Raw genomic sequence first — 22,439 nt, 5'->3', positions numbered from 1 at the left:
CATACTCCAAGAGATAATTACATACATGCATTCATATATGTATCAAAGCATCAAAAGAAGTGGAACATCTGTCTATTCTACCTAATTCCCACAGGTTGCATGTCAGGAGATGTTCCATCTGTAACATATATATATATATATATATATATATATATATAGTTATGTATACATACATATACACACACACACACACACACATATATATATATATATATATATATATATATATATATATATATATATATATATATATATATATATATATGGATCTACTTCAGTAGAACGAACATATTACAAGTTCGAACCACATATGGCCGAGACCATATGTTCGAACTTCTAATAGTTCGAACACTGAAGTAAAAAAAAGAAAAAACAAAAAAAAAAAATATTAAATTGCTGTAGCAGGGGAGTATTGTCCCCTGCACTCCCACACCCCCTTTACTTAAATATATCAACTCTGAGATCACACTACATTCCGGAAAAGGGAAATCTTCCTGTTCCACACTGTACGCGGATCTCCCTTCAGTCTGTTTAGACTTTTAAATGTTCAATGTTATGGTCTTGGCCATATCATATTCGAACATGTAAAAGTTCGATCTACTGAAGGGGACCCATATATATATATATATATATATATATATATATATATATATATATATATATATATATATATATTTATACCACACTACTTATAGCTTAAATGCTGCATTTTTCTTTAAATTCATCACTAACCTTATATATAGAGAGAGAGGCATGCCTTTGATGAGCAAAGTGTCTATTGTCCAATGAGGCACAAAATTATGAGCAGTGACTCAAACAGCAAACCGCACCTGTGCACCTCTTCATCCATCTGTGCATCTCTTCTCGTTTTTTTTTTCCTGTTTAACAACTCAGTCTTGGCTATCTCATAAGAATCACATTTCACAGCCCAGTTGTGAGGTGAGGAAGAATAATTCTATGTAATTCTATATCAGTGGCAGAATACGTAGCACACTTGCCTTTGGTGCAGAAGACTGAGGGTTCTATTCCCCCACCAGGCAGATCGATTGCCCACACTGCAGTTCAGAATGGGTGGGGGGGCTACACTCCTGAGCTTGCCATCCTTCAGATGAGATGATAAAGTTAGGCCCCATCGCAGATCGATTGCCCACACTGCAGTTCAAAATGGGTGGGTGGGGCTACGCTCCTGAGCTTGCCATCCTTCAGATGAGATGATAAAGTTAGGCCCCATCTGTTTGAGTTGATGGTAGCTCAGAAGGAAGCATGAGACCCCATAACACCTGTTGAAAAGAGTAGGTGAAGCTCCTCAGTACCTTGGCCAAATTTCCCCTAGTAGTATAAATACCACTTCAGTTCTCCCCTGAAAGGAGGCTACTAACGTAATTAACAAAGGAGAGGCAGGCACATATGGATCATCCACATCTTATGTAAAGAAGGGTGAATATGTTCAATCCAAAATGACTACAGCTTTGTAAAAGTGATTAGGTGCTGCTTCATACCTCGTAACATTTTTTTTGTTGTTTATTATTTTTGAAGCCCTTACAATTTATTCCTATTGTTTTCTAGAAATATATTGCTACAGTAAAAAAGAATACTGAAGAATCCTATATTAAGTATTAAAATGTAACAGGACTGTACATTCATGTGATATCTGCTATATAGATCCATTTGAATGATAATATTATACACTGTCTGTTATAACGGTTCTATTGTATTTAGTAGTACAGAAACAATTATCCTACCCTTTATGTTGTGTATCCCATCCCACAGTTTGTATTTGTTACCATTTCAAGTGTCTTATCTAGAAATTCATGACAATGCCTTACTGACTTGCCAGAGTAAATAAGTGATTACTTTTTCCATGTAGACTGAAGAGTACAGTATTTTTTGCTGGATCTTCCAGTATATTTCAAAGTGATTGTTTATTTAGGTCATCATCATAATTTGCATTTACTTTAACTTAAACTTGCTTCTAAGCAAATACAAACATGCTGATGACACATAACATAAATCTATTAAAATTAGGAAAACAAAATAAAAGTTCATGCTATGCCAAAACTTATATATTTTGGTAATCCTTTTCCTGATACATACTCATTCACTATCCATTGAAAATAATTTCCTGAACAGTAGTTTTCTTAAATATGGAGAATGAATGAAAGCATTAAAGTCAGAAAATATGTTTTGAACTCTTTACCATAAGCAACTCCACTACATTCATTATACAATTTGTATTTCAAAACAATGTGAAAAAATAGCGGATATGACTGGCTTTAAACATTCAAGCAATTAATATGTAATGTTAGGTAGTCCCTGAAAAAAATGAAAGTACAGCTAAATCTGAAGCAAACCAAGAAATATGCGTAAGTATGGTGTAGTAAAAATGGTTGTCTACAATACATATCATGCTATAAAAATGACTGCATGCTTTCTGAGGCTGTTCTTCATCTAAAATAGATGATCTAAACATTCCTGTCAGCCAAATCTGTCCATCCATATATCCATCCTTCCATTTGCATATGCAAAACGGAGAATTAGGTTGCACCTCTTTGGAACAATCATATAAATCAAGTGATCCCCCTCCCACCTTTTTTCCATAAGTTTTCGACCACTGTGAAATTATAGCAACAGCAGTAAAATCAAAGATTATTTTTCTACACTTTTGAATTTTTACTTTTTATTTTTCTCATATTTTGCAGGTCATCTCCTTTGCACAGGACAATGTCACATTAGAGCTCCCAAAGATGCCCTGTGCCTGTGCTGGCACAGGCTTTTGTCTTTGCAGTATTTATCTGCCATTCTGGAAATGTGACTGTCATCCTGCAATGGATCAGCACTCCTGCATTGAAGGTTCTGCCTCTTTGTAGATCTTGAGTGAGGCTGAGATAATTCTCAGGTACTGCACAGCTCTTTAGACAGGATGTAAGGGTTAATACTGCTATGCAAAAAAGGAATAAATAAAACCATGCAACTTCACGGATACAGAAATATATCATGAGTGAAATCTAACCATGTAATCTTGGAGCTTATTAAACAGAAGAGCCATGTAGTCATGAAATATTGAATATGATTTGAAGCAGCATGCTGTCCAGCTACTGAACCTCTTTAATAATGGCGATAACTGCTTAGTCCAGAATGACTTTCAGAAATAAATAAAAGCACGTTTGCATTGATTTTTCTTATTCTAAAGAACTGCCAGATAAAAACAAAACAAAAGAAGAATCTACAGGGCATGTACAGTTTTTAAAATTAAACAAACACTCAGTGTTTTGACAAAATTAAAATGTATCACCCAATTATTATTATAATAAAATTAAATTATTTACAGGGCATAAATGAACTTCATGTGAAAACAATTTGATTCTTGTGATTCCCAACATCAGATGATAGTAACATATTCGAAAGCACATAATGTTACTTCAAATAATTTGATATTACACCACACCTCCTATGATCTCGTATGCCCTAAAATGTATAGCAGCAGTCTTATTACTTCCCTCTTGCTACGAGTCACATTCCTAAACAGTAGTCTAGCTTAGAATGTTTCTATACACAATAAAGCAGACAGTATTAAACTGTAACAAGAGAAGACTTGAGGTAATGAGGTTAATGATTATCAAGGAAGATGCACAGATGAATAAAGACTATTATGTATTAGTACTGATGATACTGATGTCAATGATTTTACAAAGAAGCACTGCATTTGGCAGAAACAATGCCTTCCCAGAACTGAACACAATGCCTCTTCTGACACCTAATAACAGTTAATGAATGGCTTCAGGGCCCTTTAAAACAGGTTCTCTGTTTAAGTATGTCGCCCAGTAAACTAAGTTGAAAATTCCAAAAAGTAGTGGGAAAGCAATCCGTGACATCCGGTCAATCTTGCTCTCACTGTTGAATGTTTTCTTCGGTTCTGCAGGCTTTTGCTCTGGTTTAATTTCTTTTGGCTCTATGGCTGCACTTTTTGCAATAGTTGCAAGTCCTGGGTCTCTTGCAATATTTGGTGCATAATTTGTTGCAGCTGCTGAGTACGTATTGTTTTTCTTAATTAGTGGATCCTTTACTTTCTTTGGCTGTAATTAGAAAAAATGTTTAATTATTTTATCCAAGAAGAATCCATAATCGTGAAAGCAAAGCTGATCTCATTCAAGTTTTTTATCTTAATAAATACAATGTAAAATCAGGATATACATTTATGGTACTCAACAGCATGTTTAATCTATAACAGTTGACATAATTTTTATGCAGTCACTGCATTGGCATACAGTAAGTTTTGGCTAGTATAAACAAGCCACTGATATTCAAAGCTATGTATCCCATTATGACAGAATAAATAACAATATAACGTTACCCATATGATAAAATACAGATATGCGAAACCAAACTGGCAATATGAACAAAATATTAAAGTTAATGTATGATTACATAAAATGCAGTGAAAAAAAACAGAAGGGAAATGAAGGGGTAGCTCTGAATTATAAAAATGTTAACATAAATAAGGTGAACCATTTTTAGTATGATTTATGCATGGATATCTTAATAGTATTATGCCAGAATAAAACGTCACATTTTATTGAAATACAAGAAAGAATATATCTGTTGATGGATCAACCACAGAACATGATAGAAGTGAACTCAACCTCCATTGTCCAGTTAATGAAACATCATCTTATTTAATGCTCCACACATTACACTTCTTGTGGTTTCATTGCGAATCACACAGGGTGAGCATATGAAATGGTAGATGTAGCTGCAGCTTCAGGCACACATGTCTGAAACAGGCCCTGCTGGTTTTACTCCTAGTTTAGGTTCATAGGTTCATAGAAGGTTACGAGGCTAATGACCCAAGGGCCTTTACAAGCCTAGTCATGCAAAAAAAACAAAAGAGTACCCATATTAACCATGTTTAGATGGTCATTTTTTGCAAAGTGATTCTGTGATCAGCACCCACTACCCCTGTCCATGAGGGACATAGGTGCCACCCCTTGGGGTAAATTTATGGTCACTCATCCAATTGTCAAGGTTGCACTTAAATAGAGTAATTTAAGAGCTCTGCTTCACGAGAAGTGCAAGCTTATTCCAGAGGAGTGGAAACTTCTGAAATATATATCTGTCTCTCCAGCATGTTGTGTTAATGTCACAGGCTGGGTTGAGATCCCTGGAGCGAGTTATTTTGTGCATCAGACCTATGGATTTGTATGAAATACTGTTGTATTGTCATACAAAATAAATAGGCCACTTAGGCCCATAATCCAGCACTAGCAGTGAGTTATCAGATGCAGTACTATACTGAGGAGCTGTGTAACTTCTGAGTACCACTTTTGGACACTTCTTCCTAGTGTGTAGTATTTTCACAATGTATTCCAAAGTTACACCCCCCCCAGCTTATATTCCTGCGAGCATTCACAAATCTTTTCACTATCAAAGTGTTGCAGATAACAGCAGTTCCTTGCATCAAGAATGGTTCTTTCAGTCAAATGTTTCTAAATTTTTCAGTGGATAGTATGTGGGGTGTGATACAATTCGAGCCTGTCTAAATAAAGAAAAAATATGTCCTGTACTGAATATAGTACTGAAGACACTGATAAGGCTACTTCTGTATAGGACAAGTAACTGTGAAGCACTGAGGTGTGCCATATCTGCCTCTGTTCTACTTCTGGTTTGCAGGCATTCAAAATGGCATTTATGCTTTACAGGTCAAGTATTTTGCTAACTATCTTGTGTTGAGCAACACTCCCTGCCAGGAGATTCTTGTCTATTTACTATTTTTTGCGACAATAGTAAGTGTCTTGTTCCATGAAGTTTGATGGCCCTTGCAGCCTCTTTTTGTTCACATTATATAGGTTGATGTGTCCTGCCCAGCAGCATAGCTACTTCATAACTTGGGATGGAGTGGCAAGACTGGGCAATACATCCAAACATCATGCACATTTCTAGATAATTTATGATTTGCTGTGGGTTTAATTGCAGAAATTCTTCTGTGCATCAAACCTATGGATAGCAGAGCATGAAAAGTGATAAGGTTAAACATATGCTTTACAATCTAACCATAGCACAACTAACTGTCCAAGAGGAATGGCACAGATGATCAGACATTAGGGTTGCCATCACCCCCCCCCCACCCACCATCCAGCCCTCTAGTAGTGCACACCTACTGGAGAGGAAGTCTGAAGCAAAGCCAAAAGGAAATTTAAAGGTAGTACATAAGCAATCTATTTAGGCAGCATAAGAAGGGGAAGGAAAAAAATGCCCATTTTAATAATGTTGGGCGATGAACAGCCCCACACAGCTCTCAACTGGCATGGACTTAGTTTTCCATAGGTAGTGCTAGAGATTAGAAGGGAAATCTGAGACATATACATACAAAAACAAAAGAATACAATGACAGTACAGAAGTAAGCTGTTTAGCCAGCATTAAAACAAGAAGGTAAATAAAACAGTGCCAGTTTTAATCAATAAGGACTCTTGGTTTTCCTTACCTAACTAGATGGGGCAAATCAACCAAAGGTTTTATATACTGCTGTTCAGTGACTGTTTTATCTGAGTTAAAGTTTGATTAGAGTGCTCCACCCCCACCACCACAAGACAGTGGCCTTTCTGCTCCTTAGACCTTATGAGGGGGTGGGAGAGTTTTGTAGAAGTTGACGACTGCCCAAGTTTATGGCTTTGCAGTTTCCTTTACTCTGAATCTTTCCCATTCCTTACAAATTCCCTTTCTCTTTATGTCCTTTTCTCAACTATTTTCAAACTGACAGTGCAAAGAGGAGCAACTTGTCTGATTAGATGTTAAGTAAGGAAACTTGATGTGAGCTTCAAGAAAAAAAATGTTTTTTAATGTGATAATACTGTTTTATTGCTGTTCACAAATTACTGAATTGTGGTTATTTTACAAATTGTTTTATGTGTATAACATGCATACTGTGCTAACACAATCTCCTCCACATACATAAAAAACAATTATCACATGCACCTCGACAACTGTCCAAAAAAAAAAAAAAGGAGAGGGTGTCCTACTATCCTACTACTAAAAAAGAAAAAAACACACTGAACAACTGGAGAAACGGTCACTGTACACTTTTACTGTGTTCCTAGTACTTCGGCATTAAGCCTTCCAGGGAATAATCATGCACAAGAATGTTGTACTATATATACATTTCACTACATTCGTTATTCAGTTCAGTTATACAATAATTGATCAATTAGTCAGTGAGTCAAAAAAATTTAAATCTAAAGTGCATCCTGAGCAGTAAAGTGCTTCAGAAACATTCAAAATGCATCAAAACCTATAAAGTGCAACCCCTTAGATTCCTATTGCATTTAACATTATAATTTAAGAAGTTAATACAAAAGCACTTATGCATCTCTAGATTAACAAATACTAAAACATTTTACCCTGCAATGGTTGATCAATTAATCAATGAGTCAAGAAAATTTAAATATAAAGTGCATCCTGAGCAATTAAAATGCTTTAGAAACATTTAAAGTGCATCAAAAAAACTTAAAATGCAACTGTCTTATTGATCTATAGTTAGAGGGTTCAACAGAGTTGCCACCTTTGTGCAGAGGAGTGGTATTTCCAGCATGGTAGATTCCTGAATGGAGCGGTTGATTAAGATAGTTACAGGATATGCAATAGAGTCAGCAGCAATTTTCAGAAATTGAGAGGGGAGTTTATCAGTGGATGGAGAGCATGGTTTTATTTTAAGAAGCAGGGATTTGATATATTAAGCAGAAATAGGTCGCAAGGTAAAAGGCTGAGAGACAAAGGAGCATAGAGGTTTAGGGGGAGGTGAGGTTGACACAGAAAGGTTGGGATGAGCAGAGTTACCAGAGGGTAGGAGTTTAGAGATGCTGTCTATGAAGTGTTTGTTGAGTAAGTCTGCAGTTTCAGAGGGAGTGTGATAGGGGAAATGGTTAGGGATGGTAGGAAAGCCAGTGTGGAGCAGGGAGTTGATAGTACTCCAGAATTTTTTGGGATCATTTGGGTGAGAGCTTTGAAATCTAGTGGAATATTGGCATTTATCTAGAATAATACATTTTTTACATGATTTCTAAGTTGCTTATAACCTTGGAGAAAGGTAGGAGTTTTAGTGGTTTTCATTTTTTCCATAGAGCAGGGGATCCAAAAGTGTGCACCGCGGCGCCTTGGGGAGCCACGGCTTCCTCACAGTAGCACCACAAACTAATCAGCTTAGCTGTAAAATAAACTATGAATTAATAAGCGTAGTTACTAAGCTTGTTAGTTTGAGGTTTATTTTGCGGCCACACTAAAGGTTGTAGCCATTATCTTGAAACCATCTGCAAGCAGATTCAGAATGTATTTAAATATAAACCATAGTACATTCTGGAAATATTAAGCTCGACTATATATTTTGCTACAATTTGACTGCTGCCCTTTCAAATCTCCTACTTAAAATCTTTTACATATCCAGATACATTTACAGTCTTTATAGTCTTAGATAATATTATCCACAAGTTTAAGTTTTGCTGTCATTGCTGAGAGTATAGCTTAAGCCAGAGCTTATCAAGACAGTGGTATAGATACAGAGATTTATAAACATTTAATCACTATATAACTTTGTGTCGCATTTTGTACACAGCTGTTACTAAATAGTAGGCAAATATATCAGTGCTGCTATCCCATCTATAGCAGAAGTACCTCCCCATAAAGAATATTTAATAATGTGGTTCAACAGTTTGTGTCCAGAAGGACACTGCCCATCTGCTCAATGCCCAGCTATGCTAGCAGTGTAAGATACTATATTTCAATGTGCCTTATAAATTTGGACTCGAAACTTGGCAAAACACAATTAAAACAGACTTTTGTAAGATCATGCAATGCCATAGTATTTAGTGATTTTACTGTGTTCTCCAGTACCTCAAAATATTAATATGTATCCTGCAAAAAGGTCCATAGCATATGGCAAATCAAATACCGCATGGTGTCTAACTAAAACCAGCATACATTCCAGTCCTGACAATCAATAGATACATCAATAACAGAACCATAACAGATTTTCCAACATAGTGCTTCAAACTCGGTGATGTGCTAGAAATACATTTTAATATGTATAACAATCAATCCCTTTTCTAATGAACGATTACAGTCCGAAACATTGATAGTGGACAGTACTTATGATTTGATATTATAAAATACTGAACCTATGACCTCTGTCTGATACCGTTAGACTTGTTATCAAAAGCAGGTGTAGAATCATTGTTTTTCTTTACACTTCAACTTTACATTAATGAAAAAAGACAAGAATACAGGTGAAACTCTAAAAGAAGCCTCAGGCATTCTTCTGTTCTACAATTTCCTACGCATCTTCTTAGATCTCGCCATAAATAAGAAAGCTGTAATGCAAACTATGCCTGATTATCTTCTTAGATTTACTCATTTAAATATTTAACCACATATCTTGTTCATTTTCACTATTTTACACAGTCGTTTTGATTAAATGTTGTAAAGCTATGAATAAGCACACTTTAATAACAGTCCTTAATGACTGATGTGTTATTTGCAAATGTATCACAATGTGTAACCATATGAAAACTGGAAAACAGCAGAGCATGAGTCTTAACGTGGAGTAGTTCTCACCCCTCCCAAATCTTGTTTTGAACCTTATTTTGTTCTCTCTGTTCTCCCGCCGGACAAAGAAGCCTCACAGCCCGCACGTCTTTGTAGAGGCAGTAAGACGGGGCAAATATGCTTTACATTAACCATTGGCTATGCTTTAGTACATCTGTCACTAGTACTACTTTCTGAGTCACTTCTTCTTCTTTCAGTGTTTCCCGGTTAGGAGTCACCACAGCGGATCACCTGTCCACTCATGATTGGCAGTGGAGTTTTATGATGTCGAGTTGCCAGCCTGGTGCCCAATCTTTCACAGAAGGCACACACATGCACACACTCACACCTAGGGCCAATTTAGAGTGTCCAATGCAGCTACAGCATGTCTTTGGGATGTGGGAGGAAACTGGAGCACACGGAGGAAACCTACTAGACCACAGGGAGGACATGCAGACTCTGCACAGAAGGCACCCCAGCCAAGGATCGAACTGGAGAACCTCTTGCCGTGAGGTGGCAATGCCAACCACTGCACCACCGTGGCTGCTGAGTGAATTAATGTTTATTCAGGGACTGCCTTTTTCAAGTTACTAAAGTGCCTGGTGTTGTTCTCTTAGTATTACACAAATAAGTTGAAAAGGACATGTGGTAGATGTTACGGTAGGTAACATTTGAGTTACAGTCTCCAACTCGGATACTGTTTGTGTTGTAAGAAGGATGTTTATAACTAAAAAGAATGGCTCCTAGTGTGATCACATCCACCATGTACCGATCTTCACTTCGCAAGCTGTTTGCCTTGTCATCGCCCTGCTTCCAACAAGCTGCTGGATGTGGCAGTCAGAGGGACGTGAATGGTGAGAAATGCTGTCCGAGGAGCAGATCATCCACCATGTCCATATCTTGAGCTAGGCTGGCTCCACAGCAGCAACAGCAGCAGGAGTCACAGCTGCACTATGCCAAGAAAAAGAAAAGAGGTAGTAGGGTACCGGGCAGGTTGTACTCCTCTGCCATTGCCAAAGTGGATCATAAAAGCTATCTGTGGGCGAGGTACAATGAGATGAAGAGACTAGTACAAGGTAAACACTGTGTGGGGAGAGTAAGATGATTATTAGACACTGTTATCCTTTTTATTAGTTTATTTATGCTAGCTTGATTATTGAGTTGGTGTCCTGATCCTTTTTTTCAGAAAACTGACCAGATTTGTTAAGTAGGAGTTGGATGAATAACCTGTCAACTTATTTGCTTAAGAATTCTAGACAAAGACCGAAATAATTGAGGGTGGTGTGACAAAGGCTCAATATCATGGACAAGTTTTAAATGTTATTTTAATTCACTAGAAAAGTTAACTGAATAACATGTTCTATATCAACATGTGTTTTATAAACAATAAGAAGTATTACACGCTAATATCAGACATTATCAACTCGTGGTACTCAGTTATCAGAAAAAACAAAGAAAACATTTGAGGTTACATTAGGACTATTTGACAGGTATTGCCATTGTACTTTCCCTTGCTGTAACCCCTTGGCTTCAGGAATAAGTTGATAGTTTTTTGTAGCCCCGGTCTTGGCAGCTAATGAATTCTCTTTAATTTTAGTGTATGTCTATGATCAGCAATCTTGAATAACTTGCCTATGGATGTCAAAAATCAAAAATTCACTGAAATTAAAACAAAAGCACTCTTTAAAGATCACCTATCTATTCTGAGAATGAAATAGGTCCAATGGGATCAGTGCTATACCATGGTTAACCAATTCATAATAAAACAAACCTGTTGTTTGGGATTTGGCACACACTATAGAACAGAATGCAACTCCTCAGAAGTTGTGGCATCCTTCCACTACTCAAATGTAAATGTCACTCTGAAGTACATTTTGTGCAATCTCTCTTGGCAGGAGTTATGACTACTTCAGACACTCCTTTGAAAACAATGCTGCCAGGTACAGCAAATCCAAACATGTCATCCTGGTACTTACTCTGAAAGGTGCAGACAATGCCGTGAAAGGCAAACTCCCATCTTACAGTAAACTACTGGTGACAGACACTTTGTAGAATACAATGTGGAAAGAAATCCTAGAATTAAAGGCTTTAGTTGACAAAGGACTTTTTTACTGCATTATTTTCAGTGTTGCCCCAACCCTGCTCAAAACAAAGGCATTGTTCCGGTTCCTCTAAACTAACTGATGTGGCAGTACCAAACAAAAGACTCCTTCTGCATTACAGTAACTAAAAAACAATCATAAAATGCAGAAGCCATCAGTTCTGAACAGCAAATAGTCAAATCCAATGACGTTTAAAAAACGACTTTATTATACAACAGATAGCTTAGCATTTCCTCTTGTATGAGACTTCTATAATGGTTAGATGAAAGCGCTCAACTGTATTTTTTTATTACAATAAATAGTTTGCACTACGTGGATCGTGACTTTTTGACTGGGGAGCTATTTCTGTTCTTTGGAGTGTTCATTGTATGAGACTTCATCAGAACCAACACAGAAGTTTACAGTCTGCCAACCTCTTGCCAAAAAAAAAAAAAAACATAAATGGAAGCCATACTCCCTATAAATAGTTTAGAGTGGGCGTGCTCAAGAAAAGAAACAGTAAAATGTTCCTCATCGGACTTCCACTACACATATGGCAGAGCATATTAAGTACATACTGCCCATACTCACAAAATTTCATTTTTTCATCTATAATGACAGAAGAATTTATGCAAATTTAACAGCTTAAAAACACAAAACACCTTATGAAGATGATCTCAGAAAAAAGCAAACACTAAGACCAGTGTACAGACTTGTAAGATAAACATTATGCACAAAATGGAAAATACAGTGCATAATCTGTTAAATATTTTGAATTCATATATTTTTTTACGAGAGACAAAGACTTTTAAGGCCTTTCCCCCTAACGTGGCCTTGAAAGGCAGGCATGCAATGGGTAAGCAGCTATCTTGTCAGCTTCTCAGCTTGTATGAAATCTTCCTTAAAAACACATTAATTTGAATTAGCTTATAACACTGTAACTTTTTGGGCCAGATTCACGACGGCTTGCACAGAGTCTAAGAGTAGAGTAAGACTCCAGACAGCCAATATGTCTGCCGAGCGATCCAGGAACAGCCGGCAGGGGCGTGCATGAGAGCTCCTAAAACGACTCTTGCACGGACAGTTTTAGGTTATGCAAATTACCTCATTACCCCAACTGATATTTCCAACATCCTGGCAGATAGGATCAGTGGTAACTGTACCCCCCTCTCACCCATGAAAGAGCACATCCCTATAATGGAAGACTGCAAAGTTGTTGTCATCATGGCTGCACAGGTAAAGAACACTCTCCAAAGCCAGTATCACAGCAGCCATGGGACCAGATAACTTCACAGGCTGTGTTCCACACAAACCACAGAATGAACAGGCACCACACTGACGGACCATGTGCAATCATAGCCTCACCTCATGCTTTGTGCCTGTTGAATGGTGCACAGTGACGGTTATCCCACTACACAAGGGTGGAGATACCACGGACCCCAGGAACTAGCGCCCCATTAGTCTGATGAGCCCGCTCTTCAAGGCCATGGAATGTATCATCATACAACATATAAACAATTACATTTGTAATCCCCAAACCCTGGACCACAACCATGTTGGGTTTGTAAAATGCAGATCATGTCACCTAAACCTGATAGATGACATTGAAGCAGTCAACAGAACCGTCGAAAAGGGTAAGGTGGTTCAAACAGCCTATGTTGATCCTGCCATGGTTTACACCACCCCACACTCTGGAAATATAGATAAACCCACTAAACTAGGTATAAATTGCTATGTCACAAGATGGGTTGCCAACAGGCTTACTGACACAACACACGCTGTGAAAGTAGCAGACTCCAAGTATGACTTTCGACCAGTGATGAGTGCAGTACCACAAGGTTGAGTCCTGTGTCTTGTCCTGTTTAGTATCTACTTCCCTGAAGTAAACTTCAACATGGAAGGTCTGTGGCTACAGAAGTTTCCAGAGGACTGCAAACCAGGAGCCATAATTGTAAATTCTAAAGATGTGCACATCCTACAAAAGAGCCTCACTGAGACAGATGGCTGTTGTCAAGGCCATGGGCTCTAGCTCAATGCCAAAAGGTGCATTGTCATCCCCTTTGTTAAAAACTCTGTAGCAAAGAACTACAACATAGGTGGTAGTATACTTAGCAATGAAAGTGTGACAAGAGACCTTGGGTCACAGGTGTACACTGGACACAACTGTGGTAATCACATCCCCACAGTAGCCAGGAAACCCTGCTATGTGGCACACCTCATCACAAAATGTGTCTCATGCAGAATAGAAGAGGACATTGTTCCCCACTACTCATCACTCACTAGAACTATAATAGAGTACAACGCCACTTTTGCTATGTACCTCACAAGACAACTACAACAACTGTAAAGCCTGCAGCAATACCTCACAAAGAGCATTAGTGGCCAGACATACATGCCATACACAGATCATCTCAAAATGCTCCATCTGTACTCTCTTGCATATCGCCTACTCAGATGTGTTCACTGCCTAACATACAAAGCTATGCCCATCGCAGAGCTGTTGGACATGCTCCACGTAAAACACTCACAATCCCTCTGACCTTCGAACCCAAAACAACGAGTGAAATACAAAAGGAAGGGGTGTACCCATTTACCTTATGGATACCCACACCTTCAGGTTAGTGGCACAGCATGAGGCCTTGGAGACCATGCGAGTGCAACTAACACTGGGCAAAGCTGCTCATCAGATCATAGCCTGCTACAAATCACCTACCTTGTCACAGGAACCTCACTCAGTATTCCTGAGAACAGTGGAAAATATAAAGGTCCTATCAAACACCATTATATGAGGTGATTACAACTACCCAAACATTGAGTGGGAGAATTACTTGTGTACAACGTCCTTTGCTCAATGTTTCCTAGAGTTTAAAAGCTCTAACACCCTGAAACAGCTGGTCACCATGCCCACTAAAGTTGACACCATACTGGACATGATCATCACCAACATGGGGTACCAGTGTTCCACAACAGAGATAAAACCCTCTCTGGTAATATCAGATCATAAAGTAATCACACTGGACATCCACATCCCGCACCCCCCTACCCAGTCAATGAAACCACTGTGAAGACATTTTCAAAAGCAAACTGCACACGTCCCAAGACAAAAGTGGAAAGTTCTAAAGACCTCTTGCTGTAGGATAATGGTATACAATCTGCCGAATCAGTTACAAGTGCATCCTATGAGCATCTACAGGGATGCATGGATCGAGACATCACAAATAAAACCAAGATGCACTCCTCCAAAAATAAGAAAACAATCTGGTGGTTGTTGCCCATAAATAAACTAGACAACAAAAGGAGGAAACTAACACCTGATAGAGCCAACTTCACCAAAGAAAAGGCATCACTGATCATTATTAGGAAGAAGCAATGGTCGCTCATAAAATAATTCAAGGACACTTTCAAAAGACAAATTGCCAAGGACTGTAAGAATGACAACCACAAAGCCTGCGGTAGCTATACCAGACATGTAGGTGTCAACTTCCAAATATGCTGTCAGCTACTGACAAATGGCAAAGAATACACTGAACCAACTTTCATTGCCCGCATCCTGGGGGACACGTTCAGTGCAAACTCCCCCCCCATCACCCCCAAAAGGGCCTGTGTCCATCAGAGAAGGATACAGAGCCCCAGATGTCATGGACATGCAAGTAAAGACAGCCCTCTCCAAAGCCAAGAACACAGCATCAATGGGACTGGACGGTGTCCCAGGCTGCATCTTACACTAGACCCAAAAGGAACTACACTCTCACCTACATTCACTGCCCAGACTCAATCGTACCAGAGGGTATGTACCCAAAGAATGGCATACACTAACAGTCATCCAGCCCCACAAAGGGGGTGCCACAACAGAACCTGGAAACCATTGCCCTATATGTCTACTCAGCCTGGTCTACAAAGCTATTGAGCAAATTGTCATGGAACCCATAAACAGTGACATTGGGGACCTCCAGACACTGGACTCTACACAACCTCGCCTTGTTAAAGGCAGATCTTGCCTTCTAAACATAGTTGACTTACTTCAAACAGTTACCAAGGACATAGATGGAGGTGAAAGTAGTCCACACAGCCCACCTGGACCTCACTAAGGACTTTTTACACCATTCCCCACTCTGTCATCATGGACACGCTTACCAGCCTGAACATCAACAGCTATGTCACAGGATGTGTGGCCAAGTGGCTCACAGATCAAACACACATGTTCAGAGTTGCAGGTGCCATGTTTGACTCTAAGACAGTCACAAATGGCATCCCACAGGTCTTGGCCCTGGGACCCCACCTGTTCAGTAGACACTGCTCAGATGTACAGGCAAGCACAGGAGGAGTATGGCTGAACAGTTTGCAGATGACTGCTAAATGTGGTCCATAATTGACTCTATGGCTGACACACACATCCTCCAGAAGGGGCTTACAGAGACAGATACCTGGTGTCAAAACAATGCTCCAAGAAGAATGCCAAAGATTGCATAATCACCCCCTTTGGCTAAAACAAAGTGCAAACAAATTACCACATAGGTGGTACTCCAGTATGTATGGAGAAAGTCATGAAGGCCCTGGGGACACAGTTAGATAGTAAACTCTCCTTTGATGATCACATGGCCAGAGTGTTTAGACATTCCTTCTATGTAGCCCATAAACTGTAAAAAAGCACCACAACCAAGTAGAAAGCACAAACAATTTATTGAATCCACACACTAACGCTTATTGTAATACAGAACGTTTTCGTCTTCAACTTCCTCAGATAATGAAAAGTAACCACCACATTGTCATATATATATATATATATATATACACACACCCCTATTTGTAACCAATTAAAAAGTACCACTCACCATAAGAGAACCATTAAATTCTATGTAGCCCACCCAATGTCACCTAATGTAACCCACTTTGTCTAGTCTGATGATGTCACCAACCTACAAATATACCTGTGGAAAGTAGAACTCACAGTAATGTGTATAGTGCGTTGTGTGAATGCGTACTCCTGTAGTATCATAAACCAGTTAGGTAGGGGCTTGAATCCTACACTTGACAAGTGTGTGTGTGTGTGTGTGTGTGTGTGTGTGTGTGTGTGTGTGTGTGTGTGTGTGTGTGCCTGTTTGTGTGTGCCTGTTTGTGTGTGATCTCCTTGGAGAGGAGCAACCATTTTGGAGAGTACTCATACACCTTAAAAGTGGTATACTAATCTTTGTCAGGTCTGATGATGTCACCATCCTACAAATATACCTGTGGAAAAGAGAACTCACAGTAATGTGTATAGCGCATTGTGTAAATGCGTACTCCTGTAGTATCATAAACCAGTTAGGTAGGGATGTGAATCCTTCACTTGACAAGTGTCTGTTTGTGTGTGATCTCCTTGGAGAGGAGCAACCTTTTTGGAGAGTACTCATACACCTTAAAAGTGGTATACTAATCTTTGTCAGGTCTGATGATGTCACCATCCTACGAATATACCTGTGGAAAACAGAACACACAGTAATGTGTATAGCGCGTAGTGTAAATGCGTACTCCTGTAGTATCATAAACCAGTTAGGTAGGGGTTTGAATCCTGCACTTGACAAGTGTGTGTGTGTCTGTTTGTGTGTGATCTCCTTGGAGAGGAGCAACCTTTTTGGAGAGTACTCATACACCTTAAAAGTGGTATACTAATCGTTGTCAGGTCTGATGATGTCGCCATCCTACAAATATACCTGTAGAAAAAAGAACTCACAGTAATGTGTATAGCGTGTCGTGTAAATGTGTACTCCTGTAGTATCATAAACCAGTTAAGTAGGGGTTTGAATCCTGCACTTGACACCTGTGTGCGTGTGTGTGTGTGTGTAATAACCTAGGAGAGGAGCAACCTTTTTGTAGAGTAGTAGTACACCTTACAAGTGGTATACTTATCTTTGTCAAGTCTGATGATGTCACCTTCTTACAAATATACCTGTGGAAAAGAGATATCCCAGTAATGTGTATAGCATGCCAGGTTAATACGTACTGCTCTAGTATCATGAAGTAGTTAGGTAGGGGTTTGAATCCTGCTCTCGGTCAGTGTATGTGCTCTATGTGTGTGGCACTGTTGGTCAATGTGTTGTGGGTTTTGCTTTTACTACTGTATGACATATCAGTATACATTGCACATGTGAGGTAGCTGTGTGGCAAATACATATACGTACATGTTACCTCAATTATTGCATGTATGTGAACCCTGCTTTCTCCAAGAACACAACTGCCATCTTTGCCAGACTGTGCTGCTGCTTCCCAAACCTTAGGTCACATCGGTATGCTTGTGACAAGGCCAGCCACTGCAGTGATCCCTGGCCTAGGTCATCCATGTCACACACAGTCATTACGGTTTCTATTGAATTGTGTGAGTGAGGGTTTATGGCCGAGGTATATGTCATACCTGTTCTAATGCAGCAAAGTCTGTCAATGATGACTATTCATTATAGGTGTACAAAAAACTTTGTGGATATGCATGCAGACCCCTTATTGCTTATGTGATCCACCGAGGTATTTCAAAATACCTTAGGAAATGTGATTATCAAAGGAGAGATGACGTAACACTTGGTTGCATGTACACATCGGTACCTGTTCATCATGTTGGTGGCTACTACCTATGTGGTACTGTGGGGATACTATGTTCCGTAAAGGTGGATGACAATGCTTAGTTTGGCTAATAGCTTTACAGCATGGGTTTGACAACAGGTATCTGTCTGTATGATACCCTTGTGGAGGATGTGTGTGTCATCTGGAGAATGCATTATAGGCCACAGTATGCATTACCAGACGTGGATGGACATATCCCTACTGTGATTGCTTGTACCTAAGAGAGCTATATGCCAAACAGGAGTGGTCTCAGTAATGGGTGCAAGTGAATACCACTGGTTACTGGCATAGTATAGTACCTGAAGGATCCAAATGTTGCTGTGTGTCCTACAGCTGTGTGTCAGTTGTGAAGACATCATCTAACAATTGGTTATGGTCAGGCTGTTGAAGTTATGTATACTACCAGAATGCAGAACAATGACAGATAGTAACAGTATCACCCACAGCACAGTGACAAACCATGTCATACACACATGTGTAGTCAGGTTCCGAAATGTGTGTAGTACAATGCATACTGGCCACCAATAGAAACTATGGAGTATTACTGTGTAATACAGGGCATGTCACCCTGCTCATGTGTCCACTATGCACATACATGCAGACAGTGCACCTCCACCATGTTCACAGATGTACACCTGCAAATCTGTGCTACACACATCCCACACATACTGTCCATTCTCTAACACATGCTGCCAATACTACACACATCAGCCAAGTGGCACATGGGCAGACAATACACTATTTTAACTAACACTGGTGTAAACAATACTACAATGACAATCATAGCTTTAATACATCATGCCTGCTCAGCTACACCTTCAAGCATATCATTACACTCTACTGCTGACAACATGGTAATATTGTTATACTGCTATAAAGTCACCCTGTGCATCAGCACCATGGTAGCCTGTTCCTGCATCGATGTTACAGATGACAGGAGGTGGCACAGCTTTCATCATATGCACAGGGTGTGTTGTTGGTTTGCCAGAGGCCTACCGTGAGCCATCCAATCAACATGTATGTGTATGTGTGTGTGTGTGTGTGTGTGTGTGTGTGTGTGTGTGTGTGTGTGTGTGAAAGGCAAGAGTACTGCTATGGGCCAATGTTGATGAAATGTGTGCGGGTATGTGTTAGCCCTAGGTGTCTGGTTCATGTGTGTGTGTCTGCATGCACACAGTTCCACCATGTGGCTGCCATATACGGGTATTTGTGGGACAGTCACAGACTGTACCTGACAGGCTTTACAGATCACCATCTCTGGCCACAGATACGGTACCTGTGCCTGGCAGGGGTGCTACTGACACTATCAGGTACTAAGCCAGACTGGGTATTATCCCCAGAGGTAGATGGATGTACACTGGACCCAGGTCCCTGATGGGACTGTCCAGAGCCATGTGCACGTGGTCTTCTAGGATGTTCTATGGACAACCCACCCCCAACATTGCTGGGGCTGGTACTGGCACTACAGGAGCAGCTGTGACTTGAGGGATGTCCGTGGTGACTGCCAGCTGCTGATGTTGCTGGCATACGTCCATGTCGACGAATCAACCATCCCGCACAGTCCTGACACATGGACCTGACACTGAGGAGGACATCTAATGTCTCTCCCCAACATCAATTAGTGACCTCAGTGTAATGACAGATGGCACCTGCTAGGTCATGGATACTGTCAATTATGGCGGTGTTATGTGCTGTCTGTGCCCTTAGTTCCTGTCTGGTGTACCGTTCCATACAAGCCTGTGCCTCCATGACAGCCTGGAACATGCGTGACGTTGTAAGACCTGTGGCACGTCTGCCAGTGGCATGATGAGCAGCAATGCTCTGACGAGAACCCCTGGACATCTGCCTATGTGGTACCCTTCCAGAGATCTGGGTATGGCTGCTGTGTCGGAATGCATGTGCCATGGATACCACACTGTCCTGGCCAATGCTGACTTTACGCTGTCCCTCAGCGAAGGACATTGGTGATGAATGTATTGGCAGTATGACTGTGTGCATGGATGGGGTGGACACTTGTGTAGTGTCGATTGGTGGCCCAACGACAGACCCTGGCAAGCATGCCTGTGCCTCAACACACCTATCATCATCATCACTATTTTGCTCAGTGACATTAGTTTCCCCGCTGCCGTGAACCAGCCCAAAGTCAGCACCTGTGAGAGGAAGATAGGAAGCACACTTTATGACCTGTACATGATGTCGGCACACATGCACACATGAACACATGCACACATGCACACATGCACACATGAACACATGAACACATGCACACATGCACACAAATGCACTCCTCACTAAAACAGACACACACACACACACACACACACACACACACACACACACACACACACACACCACCACCAGCAATCCAGAACATACTCAATAGCGGGTGATGGTGGGGTGCAGTATCACAAGGCAAACAGTTATATCACATGTGTCAGCATGCAGGACGTGTGTTGCTCAACAGCATGCAGTGCGGGTGTAGACAGCCCTTGCTAATAACAGTATACATGGCTTTGATGCATGTGTGTTGTTGTTCAGTGATTGGCCTCATCCTGGAACTCATTGTGTACATGGACACAACATTGCTGTGCAAGTATTAAAAGCTCTGCAATGTCCTGTGCACCATCACTCACAGGTATACATACCATGGCTGGATGTGTATCTGTGTGTCACATAGATAACCATTTCTGATTAGAGCATCTGTGTCTTTAGCAGATGATTGTGGACACAGGTTTAGCACATGCATGCTATGTATACACACAGGATGAGTGGTGCATGTATACCTAATGGAATACCATTGCTCAGCATAGCCATTGTACAGTGGTTATGGTGAGTGTAGGACATACTGTGGACATGCCAGTGCCAGCCATGATATGGCATGCTACAACACAACTGCAACATTAAACATCCCACATACACAGTGTGTGTCATGTGACCTATACACTCAATAGCATTACAGGACATATATATGTGTCACTTTGTACAAATGGTGATTGCTATGCATATTGTGTATTGGTGCATATGTTTGCACACACACAACATTGAGGTGCATAGCAGTTAATGCTATGTGTGGTACTGTGGTTCACTGTTACTGGATGGGGTGTAGTACCATCAGCCATCATCATGCAGCATCATGTGGTCACTCAAGGCTACTAATGTGTGCCAGACCGGCATATACCATGCTGTACTGGAACTGCAGTACCATGGCTACATTCACCATTTCACAGCCAGTTGTTACATGGGCTTGTATGGTGCCCAATAGGGGGCATTGTCTAACATGAATGTGTTATGTGTTGAAGAGTGTCCCACAGCCACATGAGAGGCATCTACCCCTCAGGTATATAATTTGTGCTGTGTGGATGACATTTGGGATACTGGAGTGTGACCTTACATTGGGTGTCATAATACGTCATGTGTAGCATGTTAACGTGTGCTGCGTATGACAAAGTTGTGTATGTTGTGTGCATGTGTATCGACTCTGCCTATCCAATGTCCACTACAGTGTTGCCACAATTGTGTGGGATGCTCTGTGTATTGTATGTGTTTTAGGCAGCTACCCACATTACTGGGATGTGCATAGTCTCACAGCAAACATGCGCAGCATGCATTATGTGTAGGTGTGATACGTGTACATGGCCTACACCTCACCTATGACATGCACATATAATTAGCAATTTTAAATGAACAACACACTCACCAGCATGGGTCTGCTGCCTTGCTGTCACACCAGAGGGACCTACAAGGATATGAGACAGTTTGTCAGTGGCAACAACTGTGACATTGCTACTGTGTGCTTGCAATGTTGCAGTAGTACAACGGTTGACAGTCCCAGGCCTACAGATTATATTCCTAATTATTAGTATTGCACAACACTAGGCACCACATCTTCTAACTACACAGTACACATCTCACATAAGCATGCTCTACCAATAGAGGTAACAGTAGTCTACAGCTATGCCATGTTACCTGCACGCTCCATGTCAACTTGCTGTGTGGCTCTGGCCTCCATGATGATACATGTTACTTGTTGTTGTTGTTGTTGGCCAGGAGCCACCTGGCTCAAGAGCAGCTCCTCCACTCTGGTGAGGGGGGATGGATGGCTACCCCACCACCTGTGGTAAGCTGTTGTCTACATATATCAGATGCATGCTGCCGGACATGTCTAATTAAATCACTGCAGTGATGGTGTACCTGCTCAT

The 22,439-nt window shown here is 40.4% G+C and overlaps 1 protein-coding gene across 1 annotated transcript in view; it reads right to left on the bottom strand.

Annotated features, from left to right (window-relative positions):
- Positions 1 to 2,178: 2,178 nt before the first annotated feature.
- LOC122800042 (gamma-aminobutyric acid receptor subunit alpha-1) overlaps positions 2,179 to 22,439 on the bottom strand; it is a 742,598-nt gene continuing 722,337 nt past the window's right edge. Inside the window, exon 10 of the mRNA XM_044069521.1 lies at positions 2,179 to 4,073. Coding sequence (XP_043925456.1) covers positions 3,765 to 4,073 — 309 coding nt within the window. The 3' untranslated portion in view covers positions 2,179 to 3,764. The remainder of the gene's footprint in view (positions 4,074 to 22,439) is intronic.

The sequence above is a fragment of the Protopterus annectens genome, chromosome 4.part0, assembly GCF_019279795.1.
Source record: "Protopterus annectens isolate FY-2018-M chromosome 4.part0, PAN1.0, whole genome shotgun sequence".
NCBI lineage: Eukaryota > Metazoa > Chordata > Ceratodontiformes > Protopteridae > Protopterus > Protopterus annectens.
The sequence above is the reverse complement of the archived record's forward strand: the minus strand, read 5'-3'. Positions and strand labels throughout refer to the sequence as shown.